We start from the raw sequence: 20,439 nt of genomic DNA, 5'->3' as shown, positions 1-20,439 counted from the left end.
TTGAACAACCTGGACCAAAGTATGTTAGTAATAAATAGGATAATTCTATTCATGACATGGACTATGCAGTAAGGGGTTAATCAAATGTTAACACAAACCTTTCTGATATTGTAAAAGTCTCTGTGTGGAACTGTCTTCTGGGCAGCTGACTCTTTCAGTTCATTCATCAGCACATGCAGCTGAAACTTGGCCGATAGGTAACTCAATCTCCGGTAACAAAACGATTTTCTGTAGGAGAAAATACAGAATATATAAAGCAACCTGATTCACTCTCAACTTAAATAACTTGACTGGCTATATTCATGAATGAGCCCATCATCTGGTGATAATTATCTTCAAATGGTGATTAAAATATTACGTCTTTTTACACTATTGCCAGAGTTACGACCCTTGACATATGTTATGTGGGTGATAATACAAAACAGGTGGTTTCAGTTTCCAGAAAATAGAAATAATTAAGTATAGTTTGGTGGTTATTAGTAGGGCATTTAACAAACTTAAATTGGTCAAAAGTGGCACTGTGGCTCAACCAATTTAATATTGTAATTGCTTATTTATAAATATATGTTAACCAAATAATTGTTTAAAATTAATTTTATGAATAGTCCATTTACCATACTGATCAAATGAGGCAGATAGTACAAAAAAAATGCATTCAAATTAATTTGAAATACTGTAATTCTATAGGACATAAAGTATTTTCAAACACCAAGATGAAATTTTAAGATTAAAACAAGGACAGTTTGTCAAATACAGATACCACAGTTATGAAACTTTGCATATATAAAACAACGTCGGTTAACCACGGTATATATTCTGCACATACTAGACAATGTTGTATGTACAGAATATAAACCATGGGTAACCAACGATGAATATAATGAGGGTAATTAAGTACTAACAAAAACATGTATTTGAAGTTTGAACTAGACATAAATACCAAGGTAAGTTTAGATGCTTACTATATTTTTTTTTTATTATCTTAGTTGAGTTTTTAAAAAAAAATGCTATACAAAATGCATAGTTTTTGTGAATATTACAAAAGAGAGAGAAATAGAATCCCTAAAGAAAGCCAAAAAACGATAAAATTGAAAATATTGCAGGCTTGGTTTGATTAAACTTGTTCATGGACGTTACTGGAAAGTTGCAAGTTACCATCCATGCCCCCCTAGCACCTGCTTAAGCAGTATTCAACATATAACATGAAATGGTAATTTTTTTATTTTTTTTTAAAGATCCTGTAATATTGTTTTGTAATTGTGGTTGTATACCACACTTGCGTAAAATTATATATGTATATAATTATACTAATACAACAATTTTCAAACATCATAGAATAATTATGTAACATACGTACTGCAAATTTTTGTACATAATAAATGAAATCATTAAATTATATGCATTCATTTCTTATTAGGAAATTTGACTTAAAATTTATAGAAAACAAATTTCTAATTACATTGTACCTCCCTTTATTTTCATGAAATATTAAATTCGGTAATATCTTTATAAATAATGCTTTTTGGAACTTACAATATTGATCACTCTTAATTTGAGCATCATATTTTTTATATAAAACTTTAAAAAAAATGTGTTACAGGATCTCCTCAATCTCACTTACAGTGGGCCATCCATGATAAAACAGTACATGATATTCTGATCTTTCAGGAATGATTTAACGTCACAATACGGCCAGTCTAGTGGCTGATCTTTCTCCAGTGATTCTTCATTCTTGTATACATGTACCACACCTTCCTTCATCTTAAACGAGCAGCCTACACTTTCCTGATACTCAATCCTGAACGGGTCGCCACTCATGGGTGGGGCATTGATTGGGTGTTCTGTTGAAGAAAAACAAGAAATTATATTTAAAAAAAATGTGAAAATAATAAACGTCTGGTTATAATCTAATTTTTTCCCCATTACAAACCTTCCTACTCAGCTCAAATATTTTATATAAGATTATATAAAGAAACGTGACATTCATGTCATAAAGCATGTAATAAAAATTAAGCTATCATGTCAGTTACATAATAGTTGGTCATTTACAATACAAAGTTATATAGGTTTTTTTATAATCTACAGACTCTCGGTCATATAAAAAAAAAATATAACTTAACTATACTACTAAATTTCATATTTTTCATCAAAAGAAAGAAATTCTGATTAAATCGTGCAGACTGTAACATGAAAATATACTATCAACAACTATAAAACTTGTATTATTGTAAAATAAACAAAAACTTTTAAAATCTTTCTGACACTAAGTCTTACAATTTATAACATATTCTAACTGGTAGTTCAACTCTTAACCTGCTGTAACCCAAAGTGATTACCTGTATTGCCACCAGTATAGAGCCAGGCTAGCCTGCACACCCGTGCAGTCTGACCAGTACCTATACTGTTGATAGCTCAACTTTGTATCTTAACACTGAAATCCCTTAAACTTTGAATGGACTGTTCCAAATTCAAATCAGGGCAAATCCGTTACACAAATTCTGCAGGTTAAAGGTTAATAAAGGCCAAATATAATATAAAATTTACATTAAAGTATTGCTATGTGTGTTTGTTTTAGTATTCAACTTTTGAAACTACAGTATAAACAAACAAGAGGGCCATGATGGCCCTGAGGTCGCTCACCTGTATATAGCCCCCCCCCCCCCCAAACCAATAAGAAGATGTTTCATGCTAAACATCTAAGCTCTAGCTCATTGGGCTTTTTAAAAGAAGATTTTTTTAAGTTTTTACTATACACATATAGTTAAAAACAATGACACCCCTGGGGTGGGGCCAGTTTTGACCCCAGGTCTTTTATTTGAACAAACTTTGTAGACACTTACTAGAAGATGTTTCATGCTTAATATCTAAACTCTAGCTATTTGGGTTTTTTCAAAGAAGATTTTAAGTTTTTGCTATAGACTGTATATAAGGAAAACCAATGACCCCCGGGGCAGGGCCAATTTTGACCCCAGGCCTTTTATTTGAACAAACTTTGTAGACACTCACTAGAAGATGTTTCATGCTTAATAACTAAACTCTAGCTATTTGGGTTTTTTCAAAGAAGATTTTAAGTTTTTGCTAAACACATATAAGGAAAATCAATGACCCCCGGGACGGGGCCAATTTTGACCCCAGGGCTTTTATTTGAACAAACTTGGTAGACACCTATTAGAACATGTTTGATGCTAAATATCTTAGCTCTAGCTCTTAGAGTTCTTTAAAAGAAATTTTTTAAGTTTTTACTATATGCATATAGGGAAAATCAATGACCCCCTGGGGCGGGGCCAATTTTGACCCCAGGGCTTTTATTTGAACAAACTTGGTAGACACTCATTAGAACATGTTTCATAATAAATATCTTAGCTCTAGCTCTTTGGGTTCTTTAAAAGAAGATTTTTTAAGTTTTTACTATATGCATATAGGGAAAATCAATGACCCCCTGGGGCGGGGCCAATTTTGACCCCAGGGCTTTTATTTGAACAAACTTGGTAGACACTCACTAGAAGATGTTTGATGCCAAATATCTAAGCTCTAGCTCTTAGGGTTTTTTAAAAGAAGATATTTAAAGTTTTTTCTTTCGGTTGCCATGGCAACCAGAGTTCTGCATGGAATTAAATTCTTTGAACAATTTTTAAAGGTGACCACCAAAGGAACATTCCTGTGAAGTTTGGATGAAATTGGCCTAGTGGTTTATGAGGAGATGTCATTTAAAGTAAAAGTTTACGGACGCCGGACGGACGCCGGACGAAAAGCGATCACAAAAGCTCACCCTGTCACTCTGTGACAGGTGAGCTTAAAAGTGATATAGCAAATGTTATTTCATCCAGGGCAAATCTGAACAAGGGTCGAACAAACTGTGATTATTCTTCTGCAAAGCAAAAAATAAATCCATATCCTTCTTTTTAGCCACATCAAAACGTTTATCAAACATTAACAGCTAATTACTGAACCAAACAAGACCCATAATATGCTTAATAACTTTTTTTATCACAGTAAATAAAATTTTCAAAAACTGTAACTCACAATCTTGCATTGTATTTATTGGTCAGGAACAATGGGAGAAAAAGTGTTTTTTAGATAAAAATGATGTATGATGGTAATGGTTGGTAGTTTTCACTCCAGATCACAGCAGTAAGCCACACTGAAATTTACCAAAGCACAGTTCAGCCACTGCATCATTCCTGGGCATGCTGTCAAGCAGTTTACCAGTACAAGTCCAGCAAGGAACTGATAACTTCTGTACATGCCAGAATAGAAGTAAAATGCGAATGACCGTATAAAGGCTTTAATGATCAACTTCAATGAAAGTGACCTGCACCATAAGGTAATCAAACCTTGGTCGCCCGATTCACAGTCCAACACTCTACCTATTGAGCTAACGTGACAGCTTAATTGTGCTGCATTTCTGCCCTAAATTTTATATTCTTTAAGTCTTAACAATTCTTTACTTCTAAAGGTTTACAAAAACATCCCTCCTCAGTGTAGAGGACATAGCAATTTTCAACTGGTCTGAGCATTGGAACAAAATTATAGAGGTTTGAATATGTGATAATGCAATACAATATTACATTAAAAAATAATCATCCAATATCAATGTCAACACAGGTAAAACTTCAGTCATGATTTATAGTATTTATCTAAAGTCAAACACAAACAAACTGAAAATATGGTCAACTGGCTGCATTCCATGCTTTCAATAACATGTCAGTCAGAAAATCAGGGTCATTATTTTTATGTTTTGACTGACTGGGTTTTACGGCACTCCGACACAGTATAGGTCATATGGTGATATTTTCAGCTTTACTGGTGGAACAAGACCTCAGGTGCCCTTTTGTGCATTATTTTAGGCACAAACCCTAGACAGGGCACCTGAGAAGAACCACAGGCCTTCTGTAAGCTAGCTCAGAGGGTCATTATTAATATTTATATCATAATACCTGTAAAACCTTTTTAATGACATTTAATACAAAAATTGCTCTTTCTGGTAAAACAACACAATTAACTGCTCAACTGAGTAAAGAACATTTCTGTTGCTATAGTAACAATAATAAAATGCAAATCAAACAATCACACTTCAAACTTTTTTATTTATTACAAGGGTTACCAAGCAATGATTTTAAAAGTACAGAGATGAATAAAACCAAATTGGTTTATTTACTGAGATGAAGCTCAATTTCAAAGACATAAATTGTCAGTGAAAAGTAAACATATTATGCGTTCAGCTTTAAATTACACTCTGGAACAGTTACTGTCTCACAAAATTAAATCATAAATTTTGTGAAGTATATTAAAAGACATATAGGACGTAGGATGCAAGTACATTGTTTAATAAATCTCCATATTAAAGCACTTGATATCAATTCTAAAAGAATCCAATTGGATGTATCTATCTAAAGCGTTAGAATTATATTCTAGTTCTATTTAATATAATATATTATATTATATTTAATATCTGTCAGTCACAATTTTTTCATTATTTCTTAATTACATAATTACTTAAACTTAATTGATGCTCAAACTAAATGGCTGTCATTTTTTAAAGATTATATGATTTTTTTTTCTTTCTCAGAACTTTCTGGAGAATTAAAATTCCTGTAAAAATTTATTCAGGATCCAATATATTAAGTCTTAATTCATACCATATTGTTACCTTAGTACAATAACTGGTTAACTCCTATTAAATTTAGAAGGACTTAACCTGTTACTGCATCAAGGTTATGATTATATACCCATATCACAAGATCATTCATATTTTGGAATTAAAAAAATTTTTTTCTAGCTGACTGAAATGGGAACAGAATCAACCATAGTCATAGGGTTTACATGTACCAACTCAGATGTTGGCGTGCACTAGTTGTACAGCAATGTTGTGTATGTTAAGGTTTTGAACTATCCTTCAGGTCTATAACAACTATCCCATCAGTTATTTGCATATTGAAACTACTTATAATAGAGGCTTGGTTTAAATTATCCTTAAAATATCATTCAATCTTAGCACATAAATCACTTTTATTAAATTAACGTGAATATACCTAGTTTCCTTTTGAATTGAGGAATAAAATGAACAAATTTAAAATTGACAATTTTTCTGGAATAAATTCTAGTAAAGCATGAATATTTTCATAGAACTTTTTTTTGTAATTACATATTGAGCACTAAATTAACATTTTCAAATAAGATATGTGAAAAAGGAAAGCGTTGTCAAGCCATCCACGAAATATGTAAACACTGTATAAAAGTTTTTTTCCTCGTATCATAAAAAAAGATAATAAAATTTATATAACTATCTAAATAATACATATAATTAAAGAAACATGTAGGATGGCTGAAGAATGGGAAAAAAAAATCTTTTATATTATAATCTTTTTCTTATAATTTATTACCTATTTCTTTTAACTATCTGAATAAAACTGTTTATGACAATGCACATATATTTGTTTAATTTATGTTTTATTAAAAAAAAGAAGAATTGAAAAGGTTATTTATTACATTGATGCCCGGAATTTAAATAACAGAGAAAGTTTTCCTTCATTCATATGATAAATAGTTCTAAATGATTTATTAACTTTTCTTATACTGGTTTTATAAATTATAAATTTCCGTCTTTGATTTTTTACTTTTACTTTTTTTTAACAATCCACTGTACTGTTCATTGAAATTTAAAGCAAGGAGTTGGATAAAACTGTTTGTTAAGCCCTTGTTGACCTATTGGAAACATTAGATTACCCTTCGTCACCAGCATAGAGAGCCAGGCCAGCCTGAATATACCTGCAGTCTGACCAGGCTCTATACAACTAGGTGTTCAATTTTGTATTTTGATATTAAAATCTGAATATGATAATTAGTTTGATACAATATTTCAAATCAAATTCAAAGCAGACGCAAATTCAGCCAGTTAAGGATATATATTATTAGAGTTACAACCAGTCCGGTCAAGCTACACAGATTTATTGAGGCTGGATTTAGATCTGTAACTCTATAACCTGCTAAATAGCTTAAATAGACTTGCCAAGCATCCATTTTTAAAACTGTTTATTATCAATTTTGGGGATATCAAGTTGAAAATCGAAAGCGCCAGGTCAGATTTGCACAGATGTAAGTGTAGGCTAGTCTGGCTCTACACTGGTGCAAAGGCTAATCACATTTTGGTGCCTGGCAGGGTTTGGGCTTAAAAATTACATTGGTATACGAAGAAGAGATCTCTGAATTAAGCAGTGAAAACAAAAAAGAAACAGAAGAAAATCAAGGCTTGGTTTGATTGAGTTTGAAATAACATCTCTCACACTCCACTGAACTTGATTAAGCAGGATTTAATCCAATGATACCAAAGAACCCCCAAAAGCATAACAGCATTGAGATTCAAGTAAAAGTCTACAGCTGCCACACCAAACTTAACACATTTTTTGTAGTTTTGGGAAAGCTAGATACAATGAGAAAAGTGACAGCAAAAATGAATACTGGTAGGTGAAAATCACAGACTATGTTCATATTTTGAGCAATGAAAAATACCATATCTATTGCAAGAAACTGTTATAGCGGCTAATTGCTATTGAAAGAGTGAGTGAAAAGCAGTGACTGTGAGTAAATCTACAAAATCTGAATAATCAAAAATGAATAAGAATTCAAATTCAAGTACTGGGTGCTTTTCCTTGCTAAATATATATTTATCATCATAAAAAGAAATGTACAAATTTTTTTTATCAAAAACTGATAAAATTTTACTTTTTTTCCAGACATTTTTATAATTCAGTTTATATCTATATTCATGAATTACACTTAAATTAACAAACAATACATCATTTCTGCAAAATACTGTTTGGAGGAATTGAAAGGAATTAAGTAAAAATTGTTTAATACTAATTATAGTGGCTGATTCTTTTCATATCAGCATATCTTTGTTTCGAAGAAAGCTAAAATTTTCAACAAAAAAAGAGAGTAGAAATTCATCAATATCAAAATTTGGATGCATCCTGAATTGACATATTTGTTATTCTGTTAAAAGTGTTGACAAACAAAGGAAAAACCTGACAATAAAACATGTCAACTTGTTGGTAACCCTGTAATAATTCAAATACCTGACTGTCTTTTCATTTCTGTAATATAATAAATAACACTTTGCACATATCTATCATACACACAATATAATATAATATCATCATGCAATACACTTAATAGTTACCTAAAATCTAGACTAAAAGGAGTACCAAACCTAAAATTTATATGACTATGAATAGTCACCAGCAAAAATACATATTGGCAACTAACTTAATATATATCACTGTTAGTAATTTTATTTTTTGGAGGCCAGTGGATTACAGAAATTTCTCTATTCAAGAAATAAAACCCAATATAAGGTGTAAAGCACCACTTAAAACGGGTCTTCTGCTCTATAAGTCTCAAGCGAAAGAAATTCAGTTGAAGTTGCCGCAGATTGAACTAGTTATTCCTGGCCGGATTTTAAGTCGACACTCAGCCGAGGGCAAAAACTGATCTTATGCACATTGTGCACATCAGTTCCAACTTATTTTAATCTAGAAATGTGTAAGTCTACAGACGGACAGCCTGAAAGCATGACATGACAGCAGGATGGACAGACAAGGGCAAAGCTAAGATATGTCCCCAAACCTCAAGTTGAGCATAAAAAATTACAATTGTTTAAAAAAAGTCCTTGAATTCGTAACATTATCAATCTTCTAATAATATAAGTATAAATATAATATCTAATACAAAACAACAATAATCTTTAAAATAACATAAACAATTTTAACTGTGACTGCTGTAAAGGGATATTATGGCACTCCTGCCTGTTAGCTCAATAGACTATGTGGTTTAAGCCTTATGTAGCATTTGCAATGAGAACCCTGTGTGTAACATTTTTATGAACTCTGTGTCAGCACTCACTTCCATCATCAGACTATGACCCTTAAGTAAATTGGTTTAAGTTCTGCCTTAGCATTTGCCCTTAAGAACCTTGTGCCAGCTGGTTTGTGCGCTGTGCTAGCCAGCTCTAGCTTACATTAATATTAGCCACTTAGTTGCAGTGAACAAGGCACATTTTTTCCATTGACACAATATATCTAATGCTTAGTCCATCCTAAGTTTTATAATTAACTAGAACTATCACTAAATGTGATTAATACCCCACAAGACTGCTTCGGAAATGAGGATGTTACTAGTAACAGAATACCTTGTAAAAGAATTGAAATATAGAGTTATGGTTGTGGGCAATTAAAGATAGTTATGGTTCTTGTATGTTGCATTTCCTTTCAATGTGGTTGGCCATTGATGAAGTTTTATTGAATTACTTTGTAATAAGTCCAGAAAGACAAGGAAAAGGAACAAAGGGCAAAAACTCTATAAATACTGAAGATGGAGTTATAGTTCTTGTGCACTGCACTTCCTCTCATTGTGCTTGACCATTGTATGAAGTTGTTTTAAATTCCAACCAGTACCTTTTAAGTTATGCTCCGGACAAGGAAAAGTATCAAAGGGCAGTAACTCTGTGTTTTGGAAAAATGGAGTTATGGCTCTTGTGCACTGCACTTCCTTTTAATGTCCTTGACAACTGTATGAAGTTGTATTGAATTCCAAACAGTAGTTTTCAAGATATGCTCTTGACAAGGTAAAGTAACAAAGGGCAATAACTCTGTAATTAGTCAAGATGGAGTTATGGTTCTTGTGCACTGCACTTCCCCTTATTGTGCTTGACCATTGTATGAAGTTGTTCCAACCAGTAGTTTTCATGTCATGCTCTTGACAAGGAAAAGTAACAAAGGGCAGTAACTCTGTAATAAGTCAAGAAGGAGTTATGATTCTTGAGCACTGCACTTCCTCTCAATGTGTTTGACCATTGTATGAAGTTATAATGAATTCCAGCAATTAGTCTTCAAGTTATGGTCTCGGCAAAAGAATGCAATGGAAAAGTAACAAAGGGCAATAACTCTGTAATTCCTTTAGATAGAGTTATGGTTCTTAAGCACTGCACTTCCCCTTATTGTGTTTGACAATTGTATGAAGTTGTTTTGAATTCCAACCAGTAGTTTTCAAGTTATGCCCCGGACAAGGAAAAGTAACAAAGGGCAATAACTCTGTAATTAGTCAAGATAGAGTTATGGTTCTTGTGCAGTGCACTTCCTCTCAATGTGCTTGACCATTGTATGTAGTTATATTGAATTCCAAACATTAGTCTTCAAGTTATGCTCCGGACAAGGAAAATGCAACGGACGTCTGGACCGACCGAACGACCACCGGGTGACTCCTATATACCCCCCCAAACTTCGTTTTTGGGGGTATAATAATTTATGTACACTAAATTGCAGGAGAACTAACTAACACTTAGAGGCTTATAAGCTTAAACAGAATATGGCTCCAATTAGGGTCTTAATATGTTACATAGAATCATTAAGGCTGACAAGTTTGGTTCTGCATGTATGTTTATGAGTTCTTATTAAAAATTATTGTTAAATCTAGCACTTAACAGGACAAAATGAATCAACCTAAAGATGGTAATCATAAGGCAATAGGTCAGCCAGATTAAAGAATATTTAAATTCATATTCTTGTACAGCATGCGATGACATTGTTGTAATAAATAAATGATCTCTGTGTGAATGTAGTATATAAATAGCCTAAAATGACAAGACATGATCATTTATCAGTTTAATTATCATGTGCCATAATGTATGTAAATAAATCAGAAAATTCTAACCAGTCATATTGCTTGTAGTTGCCTGACTCAGATGTTAGAGAAATTTTTTACAGTAGACACTAGACAGATAAATCTGCATCTTCATATAAAACAATAAAAAAATACATCATGCATGAATGTAAAATAAAATTTTTAGATTTCTACATATTACATCATTTTATGAAATTTACAGATGAATACTGATAATAACCTCATCATAGCTATTATGAAGAAAGTCCCTATGAGTTACTGGACTTTAATTTGACTAATGCCTGTATTTATTCTCTACCTTTAAAAATCCTTAAATAACCAACATCCCCATCCCATTAAAATCAATGCTGATGACTTTCTCAAGATTGAAACATTTAATTTATTCCTGAGACATAATGTGCCTTTAAGGTCTCTTTTTTTTATCTTATTTTTGTTTTGACATTGCAATAAAAAATTGTATTATCTTTACTTTGTTTATTTGTCTTCCGTAACAGAATATGTTAACATGTTTTACATAATAACATGAAGTGAAAAAAGCACCCATTTGTTAGTAATTTCTGCAATTCTTAGTTAATTATCAACTGAGGTGAAAAATCTTAGTGGCCTTTTCACTAACAAATCATAGTTATTCCTTCTTATTTTTACATGAACTTTATGAGAAATCTGATTAATTACATTCTAAGAATAAAATTTCATTAAGAAATTTTTTGCTACATATTATTATAATCCTTCTTACAGGGGAACAAACAAAACAAGACATTAAATGACAATATGCATACAAGTATATTAGAAAATCTTAATTACAGATAATACTTATAAATAACATAATATAAAACTCTTATTAAATCTTCCCATTAAATGGTAAACCTCAATCCCACAGGGGCTCATCTGCTAATAAAATTTACATCGTTCCCCGCATATTGAAGATTTGTAATTATTTGGTAAAATAATAAAACATCATTCCAATATCTTCTTATGAAAGGAATATAAAAATATATTTGACATGGTGAAAAATTTGTTCTATACAATCTTTAATATCAACAGCATCTGTTTATATTAATACAGGCTTTTTATTTCCTTGTCAACAAAAAGTATAGAAAAACTATCATGGTTAATTTTTTTTATTACCAAAAAGTAGGACAAAATAGGGATTTGTTATTTAATTAAGTGGGAATATAGAATGAATTTTTTAACACTTAAAGAGTTTGGTATAACTATAATAATTATACTAAAATCAAAGCATCAAGTTGTGACTTTCATAAGTTGTGACTTTCATTCAAACTTGTATTAAAAAAGCACCTTTGAAGAAAGAATATTAAAACGTCAAAAAATCATGACTGTTCGGAGGAAATTTATACACCTTTCTTATCAATTAACATTGTAAAGTTACATCAATATTTATCTTATCTTAATTAAAACATGTATGCCTCCTTAAACTGACCAAATTAAATTCACACTGGTTTAAGAATAGACATTAAATTTGATTGGACTATTTTGAATGTACTGTCTTTAATGTACCAAATATCTACAATGCCATGTTATATCATCACAGTTAGATTTTATCAAAAACAATCAAGGTAATATAAGTTCAAGACTTATTAGCTAGCTAGTTGCATGAAGTGCCCCTAAAATAATGAATAATTTAAAGCTTTGTTTTTTTTGTTTTTTTTTCAGTATTTATGTATTTTTGTTGTTTTTTTGTTTTTTGTTTTTGTTTAAGCTTAACATCACACCAACACAGAATAGTTCATAATTATGGTGACTTTCTAGCTTTACTGGTGGAGGAAAACCTCAGGTACCCTTCTGTGCATTTAAGAGAGTTATAAAAAGAAAATATCATTTTTACATTTATGACTTATCTATTTCTTTGCTCAACTGAAATTTTTATCTAAGATTACTATATTTCTATAAGAACAATATATTTTGCTCAACCAAACATTTTTCAGTTAAAATATCACCTTACTGTGGTTGAGCAGCTTTAAGATTGATAATACTAAAGTGTCAGTCAGTCACTAAAAGTAAAATCATTTTTGACATTGATTCTTGTTTCTTTTCCCATATAGTAAGACAACTATGTTATCTGTCAGCAAAATGCCAACATAAATACTGCCATCCATCACCTACCATGGTATTTAGAAAACTAGTAAGTTCAAGATCTACTATTTTTACATCAAAGTAAAAAGAAAAAACTACGGAAAAGAATGAAATACCATGCATTCAACTCTATCCATCTCTCAGTTTATGAAAAAAATGAATAATAGGGACATATTCATAGGTGCAAGTTCAAAATGTCAGAAAACCTTAAACACCCTGAATTTAGCATTATTTTACCTGGTTTTATATAGGAAAGAGTGCTTTCAGGAGTATGAAAAAACCTGAACTTCAGGCAAATGCCTGAAAACTGTCTTCCATGCATATCTTAATCCCTTCCCATGCTAAAAAGTATATAATGGATTTGTCCAGCTTTTATTTTGGAACAGTCCATTTTAATGAGAGGGATATCAATATCTTAAATCAAAATTTAAGCAGCCAACAGTGTATGGATACAGGTATGCTGGCTGACATGCCTCTATACTGGTAGCATAGGTTAAGCCATTATGAATGCTAAGTTAATAGATGTTATCTGGAAATCTGTAAATTTGCGTTATAGCTTCACTACAATAGATTAGTCAACCTGTTGCGCTTAATTTCGAAGCTGTAACTGTGAAAGTTTGTATTTACCCCTGGATTAGCTGGGAAAAACCCAAATATTCTTAATTCCGGAGTTAGTCTATTCACAGGATAAATTAGGGAATACTTGTAATATTTTCAATTAATATGCAAATAATAAATGCACTTATAAACACTATGACACCAATTAGCAAACCATGAAAGAAAGATGGTCATGAGCAGGAAGTCATTCACAGAAAAATCACACACAAAAATTGGCATACCACAGCTGGTACTCAATTAGCACGAAGAAAAGGCAACAACCACTGTTGAATAGTGATTAGCATACTGGACTGGCAATCAAGTTTCAGTCTTGGCTGTGGCCTGCAGATTTTTTGTGTGATTTTTCTCTGTATGTATGTGCGTGTATATATACATGTATAGACAAATGACAAGACAAATTCAACATATGAACATAGATGTAGAAGTTTTTTTCTAATGGCTTAAGCTCCATTGATATTACATTGACTTTAAAAAGAAAATCAGGCATATTTATAAAGAATACAGGCCACAGAGTAAATAAAATAAATGGACATATAAGCAGCATAAATCTTGAGCATTTCTATATTAAAGAAGTAAAACTATTTAAATGCCTAGTAACCATTTAACTGAGAGCATACTGCAATTCTCAGTGATAGCCAAGGAATTTTAACAGAAAAGAAATAATACATTTCATAGAAACATTGCTATATAATGCACACAACAGATGAAAAAAGCTATAATAAAAATTTAAACCATTTATTCAATGGGGCCTCATACCTTCTAAAACTTTTTTATCGGCCAAATCTATCCCCTCTGTAAGGCCTTGGAACTCTTCTTTATCTTCCAGACACTGGAGGAACCTTGCTGTAATCTTTGGAAATGTCTGCTGGGCCATTGCCATATATTTCTCACGGATCATCAATGCTTTGACGAGACTCTGTGAGGCCAATTCAAGGTCTTTTTGCGGCACCTATCCATGAAAAAATTCAATAACACATACATTGTATAAGATTTATATATTAACACTTATCATGACAGGATGTTATTCATTAATTTTTGTTGGTTTTTTTTTTAAATTATAGAAATTCTGATATATATAAAAAGTTTTGTACAAGATTAGAGTAGATATGAATCTGTTATATAATTTTTCTCTTAAAGTAATTCACCTCTACAAGATATACTAATATTTCAAAGCGAAACATGTTTTGATAAATTGTGATGGTTTTTGATCTTTTTATCCTATAAAATATCTCTTCAAAATACATAAAAATTGTTGAAATAAATTGAAATGTTGTTTTATATACAACAGTATTTTTTTTTTCAGTGTTATTTTTTTCTAGTACCACGTGACATTACAGGACAATATCCGGATGGTCATTTTAATAACAATTTTGTCAACTTTCTTTCCTGAGTTATGAAGTCAATAATAAAGGATTTACATGTTAAACCTAACTTACTAGACCAATATTTACTGTCAACTTGAACTTTACTCTTTTTATTTTATTCTTAATTTTTAAATCTGTTTTTTCTGGGACTTTTTTAACACTTAATTAGAATTTGCTTAATGCCATGCAAATCTTCATACCACTGTCCTTCAACATAACAATGGCACTACATTGAACATATATGTACCAAAATTTCAATAACGCTCGTACTATTTTATTGATCATTTAAAGAGACTTATTTGGAGGATTAGTAATTGTTGAAATTTTTCTACATGCTCCATGCATTTTCTCCCCGTTTTTATTCAGTATCATAAATTATCACTCAAAGCAACTGCAAATATCAGTTAAGCATCACAGTTTAACCCAATTTCAAAATATTAGAAAACATTGGTAAAACATTTCATGCATTAATCTTTATCATAACATTTTTAAACATGATTGTATAAAGGTTGGGTTTAAAGTAACTTAACATAATGTTAAGACCATAACACTGAAATTTACAGTTTTATAGGTTGGATTGTAAGACCATAGGTACATGCCTCTTCACACTAGAACAGCACTTCTGCATGTCGAGCCTTTAACCTTCAGCATTGTTTTTCATATTTACATCTTTACCTTTTGTAATTGCCCAAGGTCGCCACAGCCAAACCAAATATTTTCAAACAAACTTGAATTAATTGAAGGCAAATCTGATAGACTCATGAAAATGTAATTATCAATTGACCTCTCTCAAAGGTCAAATCAGGTCAAGTTCATTTCACATTATAACAGGGTAACTTGGTAGTAAACTCACCTGTATAGTTCACCTAAATACTACAGTTTACATCGTCACCAGTCAGAATATTTTCCACTGGCAATATCAGATTATTATTTTATAAACAAGCCAGATAAGCCTTTAGTAAACCATGTTTTAGTAAGCATCTGAGCAAAAACAATTATTCTAATATGTGCCAAACATGCCTTGACTTCATTTCAATACAAACATGTGGGAAAGGAGAGGACATTAAAGATGTACTGTGTACATGGCAGGGGAAATATAACTTTCACCAAAGGCTCAAACCCCACTTACCGGGCCAACAGTATGAATCTGTATTCATAAAGCAAACAATTATAATGGAATAATACAAATTCATCTAAAGATGAAGATCATATATTTTTATGGTCAAGTGGTTTAAGTATGTTAGTCAAGATATCTAAAGAATACTAAAAATGGCATGGGTTCAAACCCTGTTAGAGGCATGCCATTATTTCCTTGAAACTCATTGCGGTTCCAGTCTATAAGCTAACAGAGAGTGTGTCTATTAGTATAGGTTTCTACACAATCTAACTGAAATAAATTTTGAATAAACAAAAAAATTAACCAACAAGATTGCCTCACTCTATTTCGGAATGTTCTTTAATCCTTGCAAAGATGAATATAAAACTGCAAAGTCTTTGGACCTGAGTGCAGTTTATAAAAGAGAATCAATGTAAATGAAAAAAAAATTCATCTGAACTTTTATTATTTTCCTAATAACTAGAAATTTCAATACATATGTACCTAATTGTTTGGTAAATAATTTTGTAAACTTTAGAAACTATAGCCATAGATTGAAAAGTTTAATATTCTGTTTCCATAAATGAGGTTCCCTTATCATACTAACATATCTATCTATGCTATTTAGTGATAAAAAATTCTATATAAAAAAAGAAACTCAATAAATAAACTGGTAAGGCCCTCTAAACTAGTCCCCCTCTATCTGTATCCCCTCTAAATTCTTTTGTTTCCTCTAGTCTACTTCACCTCTCAACTGGTCCCGCTCTATAATGTAATGTATCCCCTTTAAACTGGTCCCCGTCTGTATCTCCTCTCAAAACTGGTTCCCCTCCACTTTGTTATGTATCCCCTCTAAACCAGTTCCCATTAAGTCGGCATGCCCTTTGTGGACTTCTATATACATTTATAATTAACATCTACTTATCCATTCTCATATCTAGGGGTTCCACTGTACAGATAAATACCTACCCCAGAAGTGTCTTCCCCGGTGATATGAATTCTTTGGAACAGGGGAGCATTGTCATACTCCTCTATAACTTCAGCTATCTCATCAAACTCATCCTCGATCTGGCTCGGAAAACGTTCAAGATGAGAATGCCCATCCCTGTCTCCACCACTGCCATGCCGGAAACTACCGGAACTGTAAAACATATAATCAATTCATTACTATTTGCAAATAAAACATTATTTAAATACCTTTATTGCCGCAGATGTCCATTCTGAAATACTAGTATTTTAACAATTTAACCTACTTGACTTTCCTACAAAAAAAATCAATTTGGTTACGATTTTTATGTACTTCTACAAAAAACAAAATTATTGAGTTGAAAAATACAGTAATTAATATTGTTAATTGGTAAGTTACCATGTATAGTTATAAACAATCTGAGCAAAAACATGCATTAAAGTTGTAAGAGCAGTTATGCTTGATAGTGTAACAAGAATTATTAGGCGGCAGTTTTCTAAATTAAATTACACAACAGTAAATAAGCAAATAAATGTTGCCAGAGGGACAGCAAACTTGACTATTCTCAGTGTTTAATAGGTATTTACCAAGGGACATAATTCAGTGTCAATACAAGTAAGAGTTATCTTATCCTAGCTAAAACTAGTTATAGGTCTTGGTCTGTCATCTACTATTAATACTGCAAAGACTTTCAGTGAAAACTATTAGTGGTTGTGAAAATTTAGGATGTTCAAAAAGGGGAATAGGGGAATAATTCATTTAAATCTATGTAAGAGTTATGTATCTTTATCAATGATCTATAATTACTGATATGATGCCAAAGACATGTCTGAAAAGGGACAGAATTATAGTCACAAAACAAAGTTTTCTGCCTAAAATCTGCCCTTAAGCTGTGGAATGTAATTCTAAGGAAATATGGCTTAAATTGCTTAGTATTTACACAAAGAAATTTTAGTTTACACCCCTCTCCAACAGTCTGCCCATCAGCTGACATTCACCAACCAAATGACCAGATTTCTTTCATTTTGCCTTTTATAAATCTGGTTATTAGATATATTTGAAGTTGGAGTACTTCATTGATTACAGAAAAAGAAAGGTTCTAGAAAAACCTTAACAAAGTGTAATGACACAGCCAATGTGGTGTGTTGGATTAAATCCCACATTCATTAATATTAACTATGAATATCCAATTAATAATATCTTGAATTTCTCCTAAAATTCTTGAATAATATATCAAATTTAAGTACAGATACCCTTTTCCTATGTTTCTCAGTAAATTGAAGGATCCGCCCAGGCACTCTTGTTTATGTTAACATCTTTTCTTTACTAAATTACAAATCTCTTAAATTTAAGAAAATTAAAGAATGCATATCTTGAAGCATGTCTTTATTTTTAATTGCATGAAATAAAGTTATACAAATTTAAAATGTTTATTGTATGTAATTATCATCTAATAACTATTTCAAGTACTTACATTTTAATAATTGCTGAGGATTCACAAAGGTTTATTTATCTACATTCACCAAGTAATGAATTTATGTATTGTAGGGGCGGTTCCAGGATTAGATTGGAGGAGGGTGGGTGCCAGGAAAATTCTGGATGCCAATAAGCACAGCTGAGCACATATGCAAATATAGCATGGCTGCTAGTTGGGGGTAGATATTATGGAAGGGGTCTTCCCTAAAAGTTGGCAAAGGTTAGGGCTCATCCGGAAGGGCAATTCAGGCGAAAACTTCGCCGTGTATATTCCCATTTCCCTCTCCCGATTAATCAAAGAGAAGTCAACTTCGCTGATAAAATCTTAATTCCCAAAGAGTAATTACTTGGCGATGCAAAGAGCAGAGATTGAATCCGCCCATATGACGACTGCTAATTATCATTATCCAATCAGAGCGTCGCTTTATACTACGCTAAATATACCTGAATGCATGCGAAGCGATTGACTGACTACTTTAAACAGTAAATAATGAGAGCATCGGCCCAAAACGGGTATAATTGTGTGACACTTTTGCGAGTTTAATACGGGATTTAGCAATAATTATACATTGTTTTTTCCCAAATATCTAAATTGATATACTCAATTCACTTCCATGGCGGTGTTTAACCCGAGTAAAGGCAAGGTGCAATGGAGTTTTCACGGCTATCAAAAAACTGTTAGTCAATTAAAAATAATCAATTTCATTAATGATCAGCGACCGGATTAAAAACTTAATCATAGTTTTGAATAATATCAGTCCTTTAACATCAATTTTTTACTGTAAAATTGTTATGTCGCTCACGTCATGGCTACAGGGCGAAACCCAAACCTAGCAGTAAAAGAAAGTTACTGTAGATGAAAATTCTGATACACCTACGCGAAAATTTACGAAAGCCAAATTCGCAAAAATCTTACGATTGGTATGTTGTGGACAGTGAGGGTGTTTGGCATTGTTCTCTGTGTAGAAATGCCAAATTTGACACAGTTTACGCAAGTGGGCACGACATCCCGGCTAAAACTACGAATCATGATCGTCATGCTGTAAATATCGGTCATATATCATGTAATGTATATAACAACAAAATTTGTCAGGAAAGAAGTGTTCTTAATGTTTCAATATATATATTTGTTTTATTTGTCATAAATATGACGCTCAGATTAAGATTTATCAATATTGTAAATTTCAAAAAGCATTATTTATAAAGATATTACCGAATTAAACATTTCATGAAAATAAAGGGAGGTAATTAGAAATTTATTTTCTATAATTTCTCAGTCAAATTTTTGAATAAGAAAAGAATGTATATAATTTTAGTGATTAAATATAATGTGCACAAATGTTTGCAGTACATATTTTACATATTCTTTGATGTTTGAAAATTGTTTTATAAGCATAATTATATACATGTATAAAATTTCACTTAAAGGTGACATCACTACATAAAGGATCTTAAAAGAAATTCCTGTTATCAGAACAGAATAGAACAGGTTTTATTATTCAATAATTATCTAATGTAACTTCATCTTCTTTTGAAAGTAACAATAGGAAAGTAAAAAATATAAAATTAATTTATTCATCATATTTTTTCTTATACATTATTATCAACAAACCTACATGAAATATATAAACATATATTTAGAGAAAGCTTATAAATAGCTGATAAATAGATATCAAAAATAATTTGTTTTTATTCATATTTGCAGCTCAAAAACATTTAGATGCCATTGCCAGATCTACTATTAATTAATAAACTGTAGAAATGTGTGGTTAATAATTATTGTGTTTATATTAAAGTTAAAGGATGTATAGCCATGCATACACATTGGGTTGTTTCCCTTCTCTCTAATTTTCGCGAGGAAGTCACTTCTTCCTAAAATTTCCCCCCAGGATGAGCCCTGAAAGGTCAAGATAAATTTAGAAATGGTAGGACTGGTGTAAAATGATGCATTCAGATGCAATTAAGGGTATTTAGTGACATTCAGACACTCCCCAAATTATTCATAAGAACCATATTCAGAGTCAGTGTTCAGTCACTCTCTTTCTCCCATTTTTTATTTTAATTTTTATTGATATCAAAGGAAATTTGCTCTACAAATATTACATTTTAATTTAAAATGAACACTTTCAAATTTATGTAATTGAGGG

The 20,439-nt window shown here is 31.6% G+C and overlaps 1 protein-coding gene across 7 annotated transcripts in view; it reads right to left on the bottom strand.

The window, feature by feature from the left end:
• LOC132747305 (AMP deaminase 2-like) overlaps positions 1–20,439 on the bottom strand; it is a 63,982-nt gene that overhangs the window by 26,350 nt on the left and 17,193 nt on the right. For 4 of the 7 annotated variants that reach the window (XM_060736646.1, XM_060736651.1, XM_060736650.1 and 1 more), the window contains 6 exons: positions 16,819–16,990; positions 15,883–15,900; positions 14,146–14,338; positions 8,076–8,093; positions 1,622–1,841; positions 99–228 (listed from right to left, as the gene is read on the bottom strand). In XM_060736646.1, coding sequence (XP_060592629.1) covers positions 99–228; positions 1,622–1,841; positions 8,076–8,093; positions 14,146–14,338; positions 15,883–15,900; positions 16,819–16,990 — 751 coding nt within the window. The remainder of the gene's footprint in view (positions 1–98; positions 229–1,621; positions 1,842–8,075; positions 8,094–14,145; positions 14,339–15,882; positions 15,901–16,818; positions 16,991–20,439) is intronic. The other 3 variants (XM_060736647.1, XM_060736648.1, XM_060736649.1) reach the window with 3 other exon arrangements.

The sequence above is a fragment of the Ruditapes philippinarum genome, unplaced genomic scaffold (genome assembly GCF_026571515.1).
Source record: "Ruditapes philippinarum isolate M1 unplaced genomic scaffold, ASM2657151v2 ctg1212_1_1_1_1, whole genome shotgun sequence".
In the NCBI taxonomy this organism is placed as follows: domain Eukaryota; kingdom Metazoa; phylum Mollusca; class Bivalvia; order Venerida; family Veneridae; genus Ruditapes; species Ruditapes philippinarum.
Note: the sequence above shows the minus strand (reverse complement) of the source record. Positions and strands in the feature narration are given on the sequence as shown.